The 14,913-nt window shown below is 41.0% G+C and overlaps 1 protein-coding gene across 4 annotated transcripts in view; it reads right to left on the bottom strand.

The window, feature by feature from the left end:
• Window positions 1–14,737, bottom strand: part of LOC115649938 (N-acetylated-alpha-linked acidic dipeptidase 2-like) — a 53,136-nt gene extending 38,399 nt beyond the window's left edge. For 2 of the 4 annotated variants that reach the window (XM_030559135.1, XM_030559144.1), the window contains exons 1-8: window positions 14,626–14,737; window positions 12,944–13,055; window positions 9,312–9,498; window positions 6,394–6,495; window positions 5,383–5,508; window positions 4,418–4,604; window positions 3,657–3,750; window positions 2,968–3,066 (exon numbers count right to left, since the gene is read on the bottom strand). In XM_030559135.1, the coding sequence (XP_030414995.1) occupies window positions 2,968–3,066; window positions 3,657–3,750; window positions 4,418–4,604; window positions 5,383–5,508; window positions 6,394–6,495; window positions 9,312–9,498; window positions 12,944–13,055; window positions 14,626–14,707 (989 nt within the window). In that variant the 5' untranslated portion in view covers window positions 14,708–14,737. Of the gene's footprint in view, window positions 1–2,967; window positions 3,067–3,656; window positions 3,751–4,417; window positions 4,605–5,382; window positions 5,509–6,393; window positions 6,496–9,311; window positions 9,499–12,943; window positions 13,056–14,397; window positions 14,477–14,625 lie in introns of those variants that run through there. The other 2 variants (XM_030559154.1, XM_030559165.1) reach the window with 2 other exon arrangements.
• Window positions 14,738–14,913: the final 176 nt, after the last annotated feature.

Raw genomic sequence — 14,913 nt, 5'->3', positions numbered from 1 at the left:
AGACAGCAGATCAAAGTGATCAAGCTTTGCCAGACCATTAAAAAAACATTCATTTATTAGGAACTCTATAAAAGACACGGAATGTTCAGTCCTCTCTCTCTTTGTGAAACAACACACATATTTGTCTGCCCTGGGCAAAAATCCAACGAGGTCTCATTTGAAGTTATTTTCTCAGTGGCAAAGCTCTCTAGCTGTCAAAACCAATATCTTATTCAGCACAACTAATGGAGTTTTGCCCAGAAGGGAAGCTAAGCCCAAGGCCTTGAGGCTGCAAAGAGTTAAACATGTAATATTCCCACTGGACGCAACAGGACTATCCCCATCCATAAAGTTTACTCTGATGCACAAGTGCTAGCAGGATCACTGCCCTGAGCTTGTAGTAGAGTGATGGGAGCTTCTCCAAGAACTGACTAAAAAGGACACTGTCAAGTAGGTTAGGATGTCAAAAATCCTATGAATAAGTAAGTCCTCAAGAAATGTGATTAGCAACATAATACATGTTCTGTTCATTTTAATATTGTTTTTCATCTCATTATACAGTTTATTGCTCTCCTGTGTGCTCAAAACATTTTGGATTAGATCCTCAAAGGTATTTAGGTGCCTAACTCTCACTGATTTCAATGGGAGGTAAGTGCCTAAATATCTTATGGATCTAGGCCTTTGTACCTCTAGCAGGGGTACTAATCCCTTAAGGAACAGTCAGGCGCTTATAGCTGAAGCAAGTCTGGGTACATTCAAGGATCCTTCTCCCCGAACCTGGGCTATTTAAACAGGAAGAGGAAACCGAAAGCTGCATGCAGCTTCAGAGAGCAGAAATGATATAGCTAATGAAATATTACTGTTAACTGATTTGACGCAGTTGGGTGTAAGCATAGTAATAGCATAGACCCAGTGCATGTTGGGATATTAGGCACTGAGCTGGCAGACAAAGTGGCAAAAAATGCTGTCAAACACCAGTAAGTTGATTGGGCGATCCCTTTAAAAAAACTGGAATTTAAAAATCTAATTAAAAATGAGTTTAAGAGAGGAATGGCAGGAAATACAGGAAAAGAAACAGAGGGGAAATGATTCCATGAAATATTCCCAAAAGTTGAAAATGCTGATATATTCCACGGCCCTCAGAGAAAGAGCGAAGTGGCTCTATTTAGAATTTTAACTGGCCATTGTAGCTTAGACAGTAATTTGTTTCTAACAAACATAAAGATAGATTATGTGGGATATGCAAGATCCAGAAAACAACTGATTATCTCCTTTGGGAGTGCGAAGAGTGTTATCTTCAAAAGGGGGTATTGATATGAAAAACTTAGAGGCCTTAAAGTATCAAAATTCTCACTGCAATGCCTAGTAAGAACATCAGGAAAATGAGGCCCTATTACAAAATAAAGCAATATTGCAACTCCTTAAAGCATTCTGGAAAAGGTGAAAGACTGATTCTTGAATTAGCTGTGGTGTCCAGTGCTTGGCAGTCATAGATTCAACAAGTGAGTCTGCTTTGTCATAAAACATAAGGAGAAGAAGGAGGGCGAGGCATGCAGATTACAGCGGTGGCGGTCTTTCTCTCGGTATCTTGGGGACTAGCATGACCAGGCCCAGAGACTTTATTTGCTGACTGTCAGTTCAGGAGCTCTGAACCAGGGCCTGCAGTAAGGGCTTTAGGAACTTTGTTAAGACTGCTCCTTCCCTGAGACTTTCTTAAAGCAGACTTTTGTTTTATTAGTTTGTTTTGGCTTCCCCTTGCTTGGATCCTTTACAGTTCCCTTATTCTCAAGTGTCAAATTTGTTCTGTCGATATTTTTGTTTGTATGTTTTCTAAATCTTCAATAACACACGAATGAAAAAAATCCATTTAAGACTTCAATTTTTTAAATTTGAACATGTCCTTGCAGTGTTGGAAAAAACACATCATTATGCCTTCCTGTTCACGATCTTTCAAACCAGCTCCTGTCCCACTAGCAATGGAGTACTGTCCCGTGTCAGTCAACGACAGCTACTGCTTACATGGCACATTACCATAGCAATGCATTTTTTAGCTTCATTTAATGCAGTTTAGTGGCTGTAAGCTAAAAGAAGGAAGCATCGCCATGTGACCAGACAGCTCTCTGCAGACTATCAGCTCCACATCCATAGTTTGTGACCCTCTCTGCTAGTGCCAGAGAGCCAAAAAATGAAATTGACTAGTTTTGTTTCACTATACAAGCTGAGTGAAGTATAAAGAGTGAGCAAACAGTATTGCAAACTCCAAGCATTCAAAAATCATGAGTCACAGCCCCAAAAATATGAGTAGATTTTTAAAATTAGTATGCTTTGGGTTCTTTTAATTTCCCTTCTTGGGTTCACATTTCCAAGCCTTTTTTTGCAACCAGGAAGGCTAGAAACTTTGGTGAGCAGCTGATCTCTGGGCTCAGCCACATCCATATTCCATAGCTCTAACTCCAAGGAATTCTCATAGAAGGCTTCCATGCGACTAGGAAAAAAGTGACAGCAAGAGACCCACTGCAGAAGTTGTGCTCCGTTCTTCCACTACTATAGATTACCAATTTCTTGTCATCTTAGTCTTCAGAAACAGAAGAGAAGAAAAAAGCCCAGAAAGAGAAAGGTTTTAAAACATTTGCTTTTCACTTGACAGTGGAAAAAAAGTTAATAAAAAGGTTAGTTACTCTTGACCAATGCTAAATTTTGAAAATGTCAAGAAAATGTCATACAAGAGCTGAGAAGAGGGATATACATGGCCTCCTTTGAATGCCTGTTGAAGTCAATGGCAGTATTCCCATTGTCACTGAGTAGGCCCCTTGTTTTAACATTTTATTTTTAAACCCTAAAGATTTTCATCCAATTATACTGCTCATTTCAGAGGGAAGTTAGTTTCTCCTGTAAGCTCCGAGATGTAATATTCCTCAGAATCCTACTCTGAAAGGTTTTGTTTGGTTTTGCAGTATTCAATGAATAGGCAAAAGTGCTCAAACAGACCTTATAGAATAGCTGCCTGCAAATCCAGGCCCAATGTTGTAAGACACATTGAGGTTCCCCCTCCAGCTACTGTCTGGTGCTGTAGGTCCTCCCAGGATGCTGTTAAGTGAAAACCAAGACAAACACAGTTCACCGATTTGCTAAAAGTAGAAGTCTCCTCAGTGGAACTGCACACCTGAAAGTAAATGTGAGGAAGGATTACAAAACTCTAAAAGATTGTGTTGCACAAACTGTATGTGCAACCATTTACTGTTTGTTGAGAGGGCCTGTAAATTAGCATAAACACTATTAAAAGTGCTAAAATGAGCATTGAGTTAAAGGAGAGAAACTAATAAAATAAACTCCTGGTCTTATATCTCTTCTGTGGCAAATCTACAGAATACACCTGTGCTCTACTTTGTCTTTCAGGAAAAGACTAAGAAAAGTGGGTTCTATCTCACGAAAGTTTATGCCCAAATAAATTTGTTAGTCTCTAAGGTGCCATAAAGACTCCTCGTCATCTTCACAGCCAACAGTGGTTTGTTTGTTTGTTTCAGTAGCATATGTTGCTACTATTATGTGTGTCTATGTGTAACACACAAAAGCAATAAAAAAGGGCATCAGTTTTACTACCTTTTAATGCAAAAAAGGCTTTTTGCAGTGTGCACATGAATACCGAAGCCAAGTACAAAGGATTGAAGTTTACCTACCGTAATAATATTTCTGCATCATGATATCCAATGGGATGAACTGGGATTTTGGGAATTCCCACTCCCTCATCAACTTTAGACCTGAAGGTGTATTCTGCGAAACCAAGAATATATTGGAATATCAAATTTTACCATCCTCTTCAGCTTGCATTTTAATTTGAGTTGTTCTTGTAATAATGAAAAGTCCCACAGTCACATCTAGGATCAAGGTATACTGATCCCTCCTGTCATCCAGCATCTTATCACACATCAGGGATTAGTCCCACTGACTCCAGTGGCTGCTGCTAGTTTTAATGAAGAAATTTCACTCCATATAAACAGAAGTTTGCAGTGTTTTTCTACCTGGCATTTATGATCAGTGAAGAAATATATATCCAAGCAAGGTTATTACTCCTCTTTGATGGTAGGCTATAATCCAGTTTTAACTAGTCCTCTTGAGAAACATAGTTCCTTGCAAATCTCAATAAATCCTAACCCATATCTACTTCATGGCCCACCCACATCTTGATTTACAAGTGCTGTAAAGCTTAGATCATATGCAGCGAGATATTTGCTAGAAACTGTTTTTGCTTGAGGAAGGCCAGTTGGAATGATATGCAGATAGAACCTGCTCCACACTAGGAAAATAAACCCTTGCTGGAAATTCTCTTAAACAGCAAGTCTTTTTGCATGGATATGAAAAACAGTTTAATTGCTAGTGACAAGACCCTTTTCGATACCAGCAAGTGTCAGATGTTTAGAGTTACAAATCTGTCACTCACCTTTTGCTGGATAACCTGGCGTGAGAGGATCCCCTGCCCCATTCAGATTTAACACATTCCCGCGCTGGGCTCCACCTCCAGGAAGGTTCCAGCCACCTGGATAAGGATCTACTCCAGGGGCGCAATAGTCAGCAGGGTCTGAATACAGTATAATCCCTTTGGCTCCAGCTAATATGGCATTTTTAACCTGCAAAATTATTTGTTTTAAGAAATGTCAAAATGTTTGTATTTGGCTAAGATATTCCTGGGCTCTGCAACACGCCACCAATGGAGAGACACTTCAGAACACTCATGTGGCAGAGCTGGAATCATTGACCCAAGGGAAGTGTGTGTCAAAGTGAAGCATGGCCTCAAAACATTGGGCATAAGGCTGAATCAGGAGAACCAGGTTCTGTTCCCAGCATAGCCAGATTTGCTGTATGACCTTAGACAAGTTATTTAACCTCTGTGACTCAGTTTCTCCGGCTGTCAAAATGGGATAATGACGCCTACCTCTTGAAAATGCTTTGAGATCTATGGCTGAAAGAGGCAGTAGTGTTTACTGGTTCTATGGGCTATTAAATACCCTAAGGTAAACTCTTGCAAGCCCCTTCTGAGAAGTTTCCATTCATCTCAGTCAAAGTTTCAGTACTCCAATACAACCATCTCACTTTACTGCTTTGCAACTCCCTGTTAATACACATGATAAGCATACATGATTTTTGGATCAGAACTGGCTCCCGTCACTCACATGTTCCGATTTACAGTAAAATAAAGAATAAAATCTCTCTTTGGAAGGAACTTCTGGCTTCTGAAGCAAGGGTTTAATGCTTAATCTGGCTCCAATTGACATCAGTACCATAACTCCTATTGATGCCAATGTAAGGAGCCTCAGACCTTTAATTTACTAATCTAATTATGATTTGAGAGAGAGAGAGAGAGAGAGAAACACAAACAAATGAACAAAAATAACCCACAACGCTCACTTTGTTTCCTCTGAAAATTTTCCCATATCTGGCAATGACAATCTTTCCAGTACAATTAATTCCCATCTCTCGCTCTAGTTTGAAAAAATCTTCTGTGCGGCCATAGTTCACGTACACCAGATCTGCCTATCCAGGGAAGAAAGAAGGCCAGAAACTAAAAATTATACTGTCATAGCTGTTATAAAATATCTGTTTTTAGAACCATGAAACTTTATTTCTTTAACATCTGTTATATAGTACACAATATTTGCAGTTCTGCAGGCTTGATCCGGCTCCCAGTGAAATTAATGGCAAAACTCTCCCAAATTATTTTTTAGAAAGGCTTGCTTCATTGATGAACTCTATATAATCCCATGTTTAGAGCATCCTCATTATCTGATGTTGAAAACTACAGCACTAGATTGTTCTTCTGGCAAGGCATGTGCAAGCTGTTTATGGCATGAGTAAAGAAAAGAGGGTTATTCCTAATGTGCTGCTGCGCAATAGGTAGACTTCCTATTTTACTTATTTTTGCCCACTTGTGTGATGTGACGTGTGGTGAATGTTGTCTGGAATTACCCATCATAGAAGAATCAGAGTAACTTTAGAGAGTATGTTCTGAAAGATCACACTCTCTAGAGTGTGCTTCAGATTTATAACAAACAAGAGGGTTTACTCTTGATGACTAAAGCAGATAAACTTCAGACTACATCCCCCCACCCCATCTCTTAGGTTTCCCCATTAAACGGAACCATATAAGCCTTAACCTCACCCTGAAGTATCTTTCTAACTAGAAATAGTAATATCTGATTTGAACAATTTTAGAGCATTTTTGTTAACCAGGTAATTTCTAGACTTTACTCTGTCCAGTACATACTGTTGCTGTCCCTTAGGCTATAGCATAATGAACTTCCGTATTGTCACCTGAGATCACTGCAAAAATATTTTAAGAAGTCAGAACAATACAGCAAAGGTAACTCTTTCCCAAAATGTGATTTCAACCATCAGGACTCATGAGAATTGTTTTCTTACCTCTGGCACTCCTTGAGCTGAAAAAGCATTATATGGTGGCAGCACACCAGTAATGTTTTCATATCCCTGAGGGGGCGGCTCAAACAATGATGTATTGAAAATCTACCGAAACAGCCAAGAAGAACAAACAGTACTTTAGTAAAAGCTTTGGGTTGGATTCTTCCTCTGGGCAAGCTCAATGAAGTCTTGGCACAATTTTGTGCACTAAATTTAGTTATTAAGAACTGTGCCATTTTATATTAAAAAAAATATCAAAAAAAGAAATCATGTATAACTTAAAGTGAGAGAGGAATACACTATTAGAACTTCATAATGGAACAAGAGTAGGAAGACAGACAGATATTTTTGTGGGTGCAAGGTTTTATGAATCACTGCTTGAATCAAAACAGAGGAATGACTAAAGAGTGGTGAAAAGGGGTGATAATTATAGACACCTAGCTTGTCCCTATTATTAAGTGGTTACTCCCACTTAAGACTATTGCTCCTTTCCTACTACTTCGGTAGATGATCTACTCTCTGATTAGGTACAGTACCTTTTGTTACTACCCAAAATAGTCCCATATCTTTAGTGCTCATGCCACTCTTACTCACACAGTAAGATATTACTCAATGTGAGTAATGGTGGGAGGATGGGCTTTTACTTTGGATCTGATCATTATTATGAAAAAGAAAATCAATAAACACTTATAAATAATAACTAATATTGCAAGGGGTTCTGCAAAGATTTTATTTATTTGTTTATTTTATTTAAACAAAAAGAAGTACAGGAATTTTTCAGGATGGATTTTTTGGGACTGGTTGTCCACTTGGCAGAACAGTGAGGATTGCATGCGCACATACTAAGGTTGCAGAGTCAAGCACTGAAAAGTTAGGAAATGCTAGATAACATGTGATCATGTAATTAAAGTCTGTATCATAATACATATGCATTATGGGGCTGAATTAAGGATACACAGGCAATCTTAATTCTGGCATTTCCTAACTTTTTAGTGCTTGACTCTCCAACCATAATAATGTTCTTTTAATGTATTTGTGTGTGTGTAATTTCATAGCTTGGAGGGGATGGTGCTCCAGTGGGCATTCACTGTCCTGCCCATTCACCACAAACTTCAACCCTTCTGCCCCTCGCCCTCCAGCCTATACCTATCCTAGTCCTGCCTCCTCCCCACCCAGACACCTCATCCCAGTCAGTCCCAGTTTCCACTCTGTAGGTTTCTCATTTCAATCCCCATTTCCATGCCAGCCCCTGCTAGACTCCCCCCCATCTGGACTTTCCATCCCAGTCTCCCTACACTCTCAGTCTTCCCTTCCCTAATTATCCCAGTCTCCTTTCCCAGTACTTCTCCCACACCCTGGTTCCTTGTTTATCATAGAATATCAGGGTTGGAAGGAACCTCAGGAGATCATCTAGTCCAATCCGCTGCTCAAAACAAGATCAATCCCCAATTTTTCTCCCAGATCCCTAAATGGCCCCCTCAAGGACTAAATGCCCAACCCTGGGTTTAGCAGGCCAATGTGCAAAACACCGAGTGATCCCTCCCCTCTCCACCTCACTTGTTGCCAGTCCCAGTCTCCCTCACCACCAGCTTCTCATCTCAGTCACCCCCCACCTTAGCTCCCAGTTCATTTTCTCCACCCCCACAGGCTCCTTTTCCCAATCTCCTCTCCCTGCCCTAGTCTGGCTCTTGTCCTCTCTGCATTCCATTCAAGTGGCTTTCTTTTTCCCACTGTCGGGATATCAGCCGAGGGAGCCCTGTGAGCACAGGGGAGACAACTGCCCTACTCTCAGTCCCGGTGCTCAGCCTGCAGCAGCCCAGAGTCCTGGAAACTCCTGCTCAGCCCTAGGCTGGAGCATGCTCACTGCATTCAGAATCTTTAGGGAATTAGCTCTACCAAGTAGCTACTGATCATGTGCACTCCCCAGTTCTTCAGAGGTTTACAACTTGACCAAATTTGGATAGATTTTTCACAGGGATAACAAAAGGCATATCCCTGACCCAAAGGCAACCTCCCTGCCAAATTCTAAGTCTCTGCTCCAAAGCACAGGGGCTACAGAGCTTCTTAGATAAAAGGTCAGCAGAATTTAACATGGGCAAAATAATATATTTTCCCCTAACCTCATTCTCAGAAATAGCTATACTTGTTTGGCTGAAATTAAAAAAAAAATCAGCATGAGGCAGACACCCAGCATGACAAATTTCAAATGGTTACAGTTTGGTAATGGCGTAAAGGACTGAAAAGAGGACCTAGAATGGGAAGCATTGGGCAACTTTAATGATGGCAGTACTACTTGCCCCTCCTATAACAAATAAATTGGATAAACTAAGTTTTCACTTCATTTGCATGATTACTTGATATTTCATATTCTTTCCAAAATCTTAATTCTAGGTGACTGATGTAGCCCCTGCATTGTACTACTGCATTCTGCAGAGAAGGTAGGCATGTAATGCTTTCATGCATCATTACGTCTACTTCAGTGCATTAGGCACTTTGAGGGGGGAATCCAGAAGGAAAAAAACCCCACAAATATATGGAGTTGTCAAAACGGTACCTGAAAAGCAGTGAAATATTGGTATTCAATCTTGGGGTGGGGATGGCTTCACCATACACAAAACTTGCCTTGTGCTTGGTTTGCTTCACAGCGAAACAAGGAGGGCACAATAACCCAGTAGATTCCTTTTGTGTGTTTGCAAGATGTAAGCAATCCCCACTGATCTGTCCTGGCAGAAACCATTTCTAAATATTAGTCCAAGAGATTGGGTTACATAACCCAGCAGCAGTGGATTTTCCTTTTTAATATAAAGGCTTTTCATCAGATTATAAAACACAATGAAGATGCACAGGTGTGAGTGAGGGTAGAACCTGACCCCATTTGTTTCAAGAGCTCTTCTACATACAGTTGACTAAAATAAGATCACCTCATTCCCTTGATCATCAATAATTGAGACATAGTTGGGCTGAGTTTCATTTGGGTAGGAAAGGAGGACATCATAATGAACGAGCTCCGCTGAATCCAATCCAAATTCCTTCCATTGGGCTTGAATTTGCTTAGCAAGGTGAAGGTTCTGTTCTGTTCCTGCCAGATGAGGAAACTTTGTAAACGAACTAAAACAAAACAAAGTCATGGGTAAGGAGAGAGTTCAGAAAAGCATTTGACAGAAGAGTCCAAGAAGGCTAATCTTCATAGCACGTGCAAGAAGTATGTTGTTACGGTTAAGTCCCTTAGATGAAACGTTGAATGGTACAACACAGTTATCAGAGCCTGAGGCAGGATAATATACAAAGAGATCCCTTCTGAGGTCCTAAGATAAATCAGCTCAGCTTTTCACTTTGAGTAACTGGCACAGGGGTTAGAGCAGGGGTAGGCAACCTATGGCACATGTGCTGAAACCGGCGTGGGAGCTGATTTTCAGCGGAACTCACACTGCCTGGGTCCTGGCCACCATTCCGGGGGGCTCTGCGTTTTAATTTATTTTAAATGAAGCTTCTTTAACATTTTTAAAACTTTCTTTGCTTTACATACAACAATAGTTTAGTTATATATTATAGACATAGAAAGAGACCTTCTAAAAACATTAAAATATATTACTGGTACACCAAACCTTAAATTCGAGTGAATAAATGAAGACTCAGCACACCACTTCTGAAAGGTTGCCAACCTCTGAGTTAGCGCACTCTCCTGAAAAGGGAGAGACAGCCTGCTCAAATCCTCTCTTCTCTTCTGGCAGAGAGGGGGAAATTGAACCTGGGTCTCCCATATCCCAGGCAAGTACCCTAATCACTGGGATAAAAGTTATAAGGTAGGACACACCATCACCTGCCAGATTTTGAATGGGGAGGCAGCCATTAATCACACCTACCAGATTAGGCTCTGCATGCAAATTAGGCAGACAAATGCATGTGTTTGCCCCATTAGTGAATTGCTCTAAGGGTTAGGTAGGAGACAGCTGGCCCAACGCCTAGAGGGAGGCAACAGCGTGCATGCCTGGAGGCAGAAATGTAGGCACAGAGTGAATTTAGATGCCCACAGGTTTAGGTAGCAGGTCTGTGGATCATTGTGGAGACAAAACTGGGATTTAGGCATCTAAATCCAACATATAGGTACCTAAATTTGGGGTTTAGGCACCTAAATACCTTCATGGATCTGGGGTTATAATTCCCAAACAATGGAACATGACCATATATTGGAATGGGTGATACCAGGGGAGGGGCACAACAAGTATAATTACGTTTGCCAAGAAAAAGGTGGAGAAGAGGGAGCTCCATGGGCGTGTGAACCTAGGGGCTAGGAGAAGAACGGGGGTTCTATCAGTGTATAAAACTGTAGTTGGGGAGGGAAAAATGAAAACTCTATTGGCATATAAAGATAGCCCGCCCGGTGTGAAGGGTTTTGGAATATGTTTGCTTGTTTAGCCCCAATAAACCCACCAAATTGTCTGCAAACTGGACTCTGAACTGTTATTTTCCAGCAAACTGTGTTTGGGAACTGAGAGGGAGGAGGGAGCTGGACCCTCGCCAATACTCCCCCCAATCCAAAAAAATAAAAGCCAGAAACTTGGAAGTTAAAGTTAAATTTAAAAGAAATCCAAACATGTTAAAGTATAGAAATGCGCCTAAACAGCCTTAACTTAGCCCCTTAATGGCTCCATGCAGTAACCCTACAATTATGCTTTTGGTCCCATATTAAAGTGATTTTTAAAGATACGTTTTAAAGATACTTCATATGTTTCTTCTGGTGGTCTCACTCTCCTCCTTAGAGCAGTAATCAAATGGATGCACAATTGAGGTTATGTGATGTGGGAGGTATTACTTGTACCTCTGTATTTCCTGGGTTTTTGATGTTGAAGTTTTGCTTTTCCCACCCTGTGGGGAGAGACTGAATAGCTTGAGAGAATGAGAGTGTGATGTGGAAGCCTTAATTTTGTATTTCTTTTACAACACCACTAATATAGTCTTTGGATAGTGAATTAATGGAAAAATTTCTGCAGTTTTTGCTTTATAGTTTGATTTAGCAAAAATTTACAGAAGGTGTTCTGGCATCAGGAAAACAAGCAGACTAGATACTGATAATTCTCTGTGGCCCAGAGACTTCAGCATAATTACTGAGAAATTTCACACAGTTTTCAGTGCGTACATATCCTAGACTTTTGTATGCTCTCTCTCCCTCTCCTCTCTAATTTATTGTGAGCAACAAAAAACAAAACAAGGTCTTTGTACTTTATGGCCTCTAATTCATGTCTGAAGTGAAAGCACATAGGTTTAAAATAAATAAAATAAAATAGAAATCAAATTAGTCATGAGTTGTTTGCTGTCCTAAATGCATCCTCACACTCTCAAATGCTGCGTATTAACATACGTTACTAACCAACATTGATTTCTGTTGGCTTTTGGGAATATTTTTGATTACATTATCCAAAAGTAAACATGTGCAAGAGTCATTGTTTTCATTTCCAGTGAAATACATGACAGAAGTAAAGGCTCCTGATGTGTTTTTTACTTTTCATACAACAAACTTAGTATGAAGGAACCACATAGCACAGTAGGGCGCAAATAATCCAGTTTACTAACTATGCACAACATGCAAGACCTAGTTACACATGCCCCAGCAAGGGTGCTGTGTCCTGGTTGGCTTCTGACACATGGAAGACACTGAGGGCCACTAGAGCGCTCACACACCATTTAAAGGGATACTATCCAATTCCTATACACTAGAGAGTACTTGTATAGGCAATTCAACTACATTCTCTTCCCTCTCTCCTCATTTAATATATTCCTACAGGATGAATTGCTTTCTACTTTACCCCAGCTAATTGGGTCCCTGGGTGCTGAGATACAGAGATTAATGAATCACTAGCTATATTATTTATCATGTAATAGCTGTGCATATGCAACACATAAAACATTTTCCTTTTCTAAGGTATCTGTTTGAGACTAAAGCAAAGTTCTTTATTGATGTTAGGACTTAAATAATGTAGGATGCAGGGGGAAAATGTTATACTAGCTGGAGTTCGGATAATGGAAAGGCTTTTGTATAAACAACAGAGTGCTTACAGAACTGCATAGATAACCTTAATAAAAGTATCATAACTAACAGCATGAATTTTTAATGAGAAAATCATATTGTTCAAACCATAGATTTTTCAATGGCCTGGATGTAGATAAGTTTTGTCTACACAGTCTTGCAACTCTATGTATACCTTTAACATCTACATTTATATAGTAAGTATATTACAAAAAACTAACTTGTGTAAATAGAAATATATATAAATAATCTCACATTCTCTTCTTCTCAAGATTTATCTGTCTATTTTGGGGAAAGGACACTTTGGAGTACAATAATTTCTAAAAAGTCAACTTGGGAAAAAACATGAAAATGAGAGCATGTGTTTTAATACTTTTCTCAACATTGTGCACAAACCCAAGTAATCCCAAAATATAAAAGATATCATAAACGCACAGCCAACAAATGCTCTTCCATTCAGCTAGTGTTACAATTTATGGCTTTTGAGGCTGATATAATTATTTGAAAACCAAAAAGGATAAAGCTTACCGAAGAAACTGCTTGATGTTTTCTGCTTTCATTTCAGCCACAAGTTTCTGTCTCACATTTCGATAAGCATCTGCTGAGCTGGTGATTTTTTTAGTGGGTTTCATTAACCAGCCTGAAAAATATCATTAAAGCCTGATACTTACCAACCTCTACAACGCTCAAGTATTTGTGCAGATAGTTAACTTTAAACACAAGTAATCCCATTAAAGTCAATGGAACTATTCACATTCTTACATTTTAGCAGATGCCTAAGTGTTTGCTGGACTGTGGCCCAAAACATAAAAAGAACTACAAAGTAAAATGTTTATTGTTACTGGATCGGGATGAAGTGACAAGTCAGGTCACTCCTGTATTTATATGAGCACACATGATAAATACAGAATACCATTTAACCAGATTCTTCTGTCAGCCGTTTTAGACCTGTAACTTGACTGGAGAACTACCAGTTCACAATGAGAGGAGAATCAGATCCATCATATTCATAGTGAGCATTCACTGAACAGTGAGAGGGACTGGCCCCTACCTGAATGAATCTGCTCAGGTATTTAATGTGCAGCATGTGCATGAGCATTTTCAGGATGAAAGCCTAGGATTCCATGACCTCCTGCCAGCCCCATAATATTTATTAGGTGTTCAGGGGAGAAGGGAGGAGAGGGAGAAAGTTAAACTTATTTTCAAATACTGCATTGTCAAATACTGTCATTCCTTGCAAATGTTTGTGGTGTTGCTCCTCTGTTTCAGAAAACCCCCATAAACAGGGGAAATGACTTCAATGAAACTGACAATCCACAGCAGTCATGTCAAGTGCACAATGGAAAACTGAAAGAGACTCTAGCATCTTTCAGTAATAGTGGTCTTAAGTGTGTTCGGTAAAAAAGTTTCTTTTGAAAAAGAGCAGAAGTGTTGGGTTTGTTTGAGATTGGCCACATCCTTTTAATGTTTAGCCTGATTGGTTTTAAGCATTTTAGGCCCTATATTGCAAATGACTGTACAGTCAGACCTCTGCATCCACGCAAAGCCTCACAGGAGTAAATGGGGCTCCCATAGGAGTGCAGCAACCCACCTGTGAGCTGTCAATTGACAGTCCCTTATTTCCAAACCTAAAGGTCCTGAGTTACTCTGCCCTTAAACTCTATGATGGCAGCTAATGGAAGCCGCAGCCCAACCTTTTACAAAAAAACAAGGAGGAAAAGCACAACCCTCTGTAATTTCCAAACTGTTTTTCTTGAATCATCCTTGCTAAGAAGCTGCCAATTCGCTCAGCCCAATTTGGGATAAACACACAAACACACCCATGCAGATGGCTGGGAATGGAAGGAAAGGACAACTTTTTCTGAAACCCTCTAAAGAAGGTGAGTATTTAGGAAGCCTCTGACAAGCAGTAAAATCCCCCTGGTTGGGTGCTATTCTTAACCTTCACACACACACAGGGTAGGGAGATTTAAAGTGCAGACCTGGTAGATGGAAACAATCCAGGGGGCCGTGTCTGGTGGAGGATGGTGTGCGGAAGTGCTGGTAAGTCCATAGAACAGGACCTGGGGAGCTGGGTGCCTAGCAGGTTGTGAGGAGGGAGAGGTGAAGGAGCCCATGCACTGGGGTGGGGAAGGAGCGTGTGCAAATCCCCGGTTCAATCCCTGCCTGAGCTCTGGGCCCCCGCCCTGCCCGGGGCGCTCCGTACTCACCTGCCAGGAAGCCCAGCAGGAAGAGGCCCAGCAGCAGGGCGCAGCCCAGCCCCGTGCGCAGCGCGCCCTGCCTCCCGCCCATGGCTCCAGCGCGGCGCCAGGGCCCTTTCTGCCTCCGCCGCGTCTCCCCGCGAGTGGCGCCCTGGCGGAGCGAAGCACGAGTCCACGTGGGATGTGTCACGCTGGGGGCCGCTTCCCGCTGGGCCCTTCCCCTTTGGCAGGGAGCAGCGCGGGTCCCTCCTCGTTCCCGCTGGCCTGAGCTGAGGGAGCAAAGCGAGGCCGAGCGGC

This window comes from Gopherus evgoodei, chromosome 1, assembly GCF_007399415.2.
Source record: "Gopherus evgoodei ecotype Sinaloan lineage chromosome 1, rGopEvg1_v1.p, whole genome shotgun sequence".
NCBI classification, from domain to species: Eukaryota; Metazoa; Chordata; order Testudines; family Testudinidae; genus Gopherus; species Gopherus evgoodei.
The sequence above is the reverse complement of the archived record's forward strand: the minus strand, read 5'-3'. Positions and strand labels throughout refer to the sequence as shown.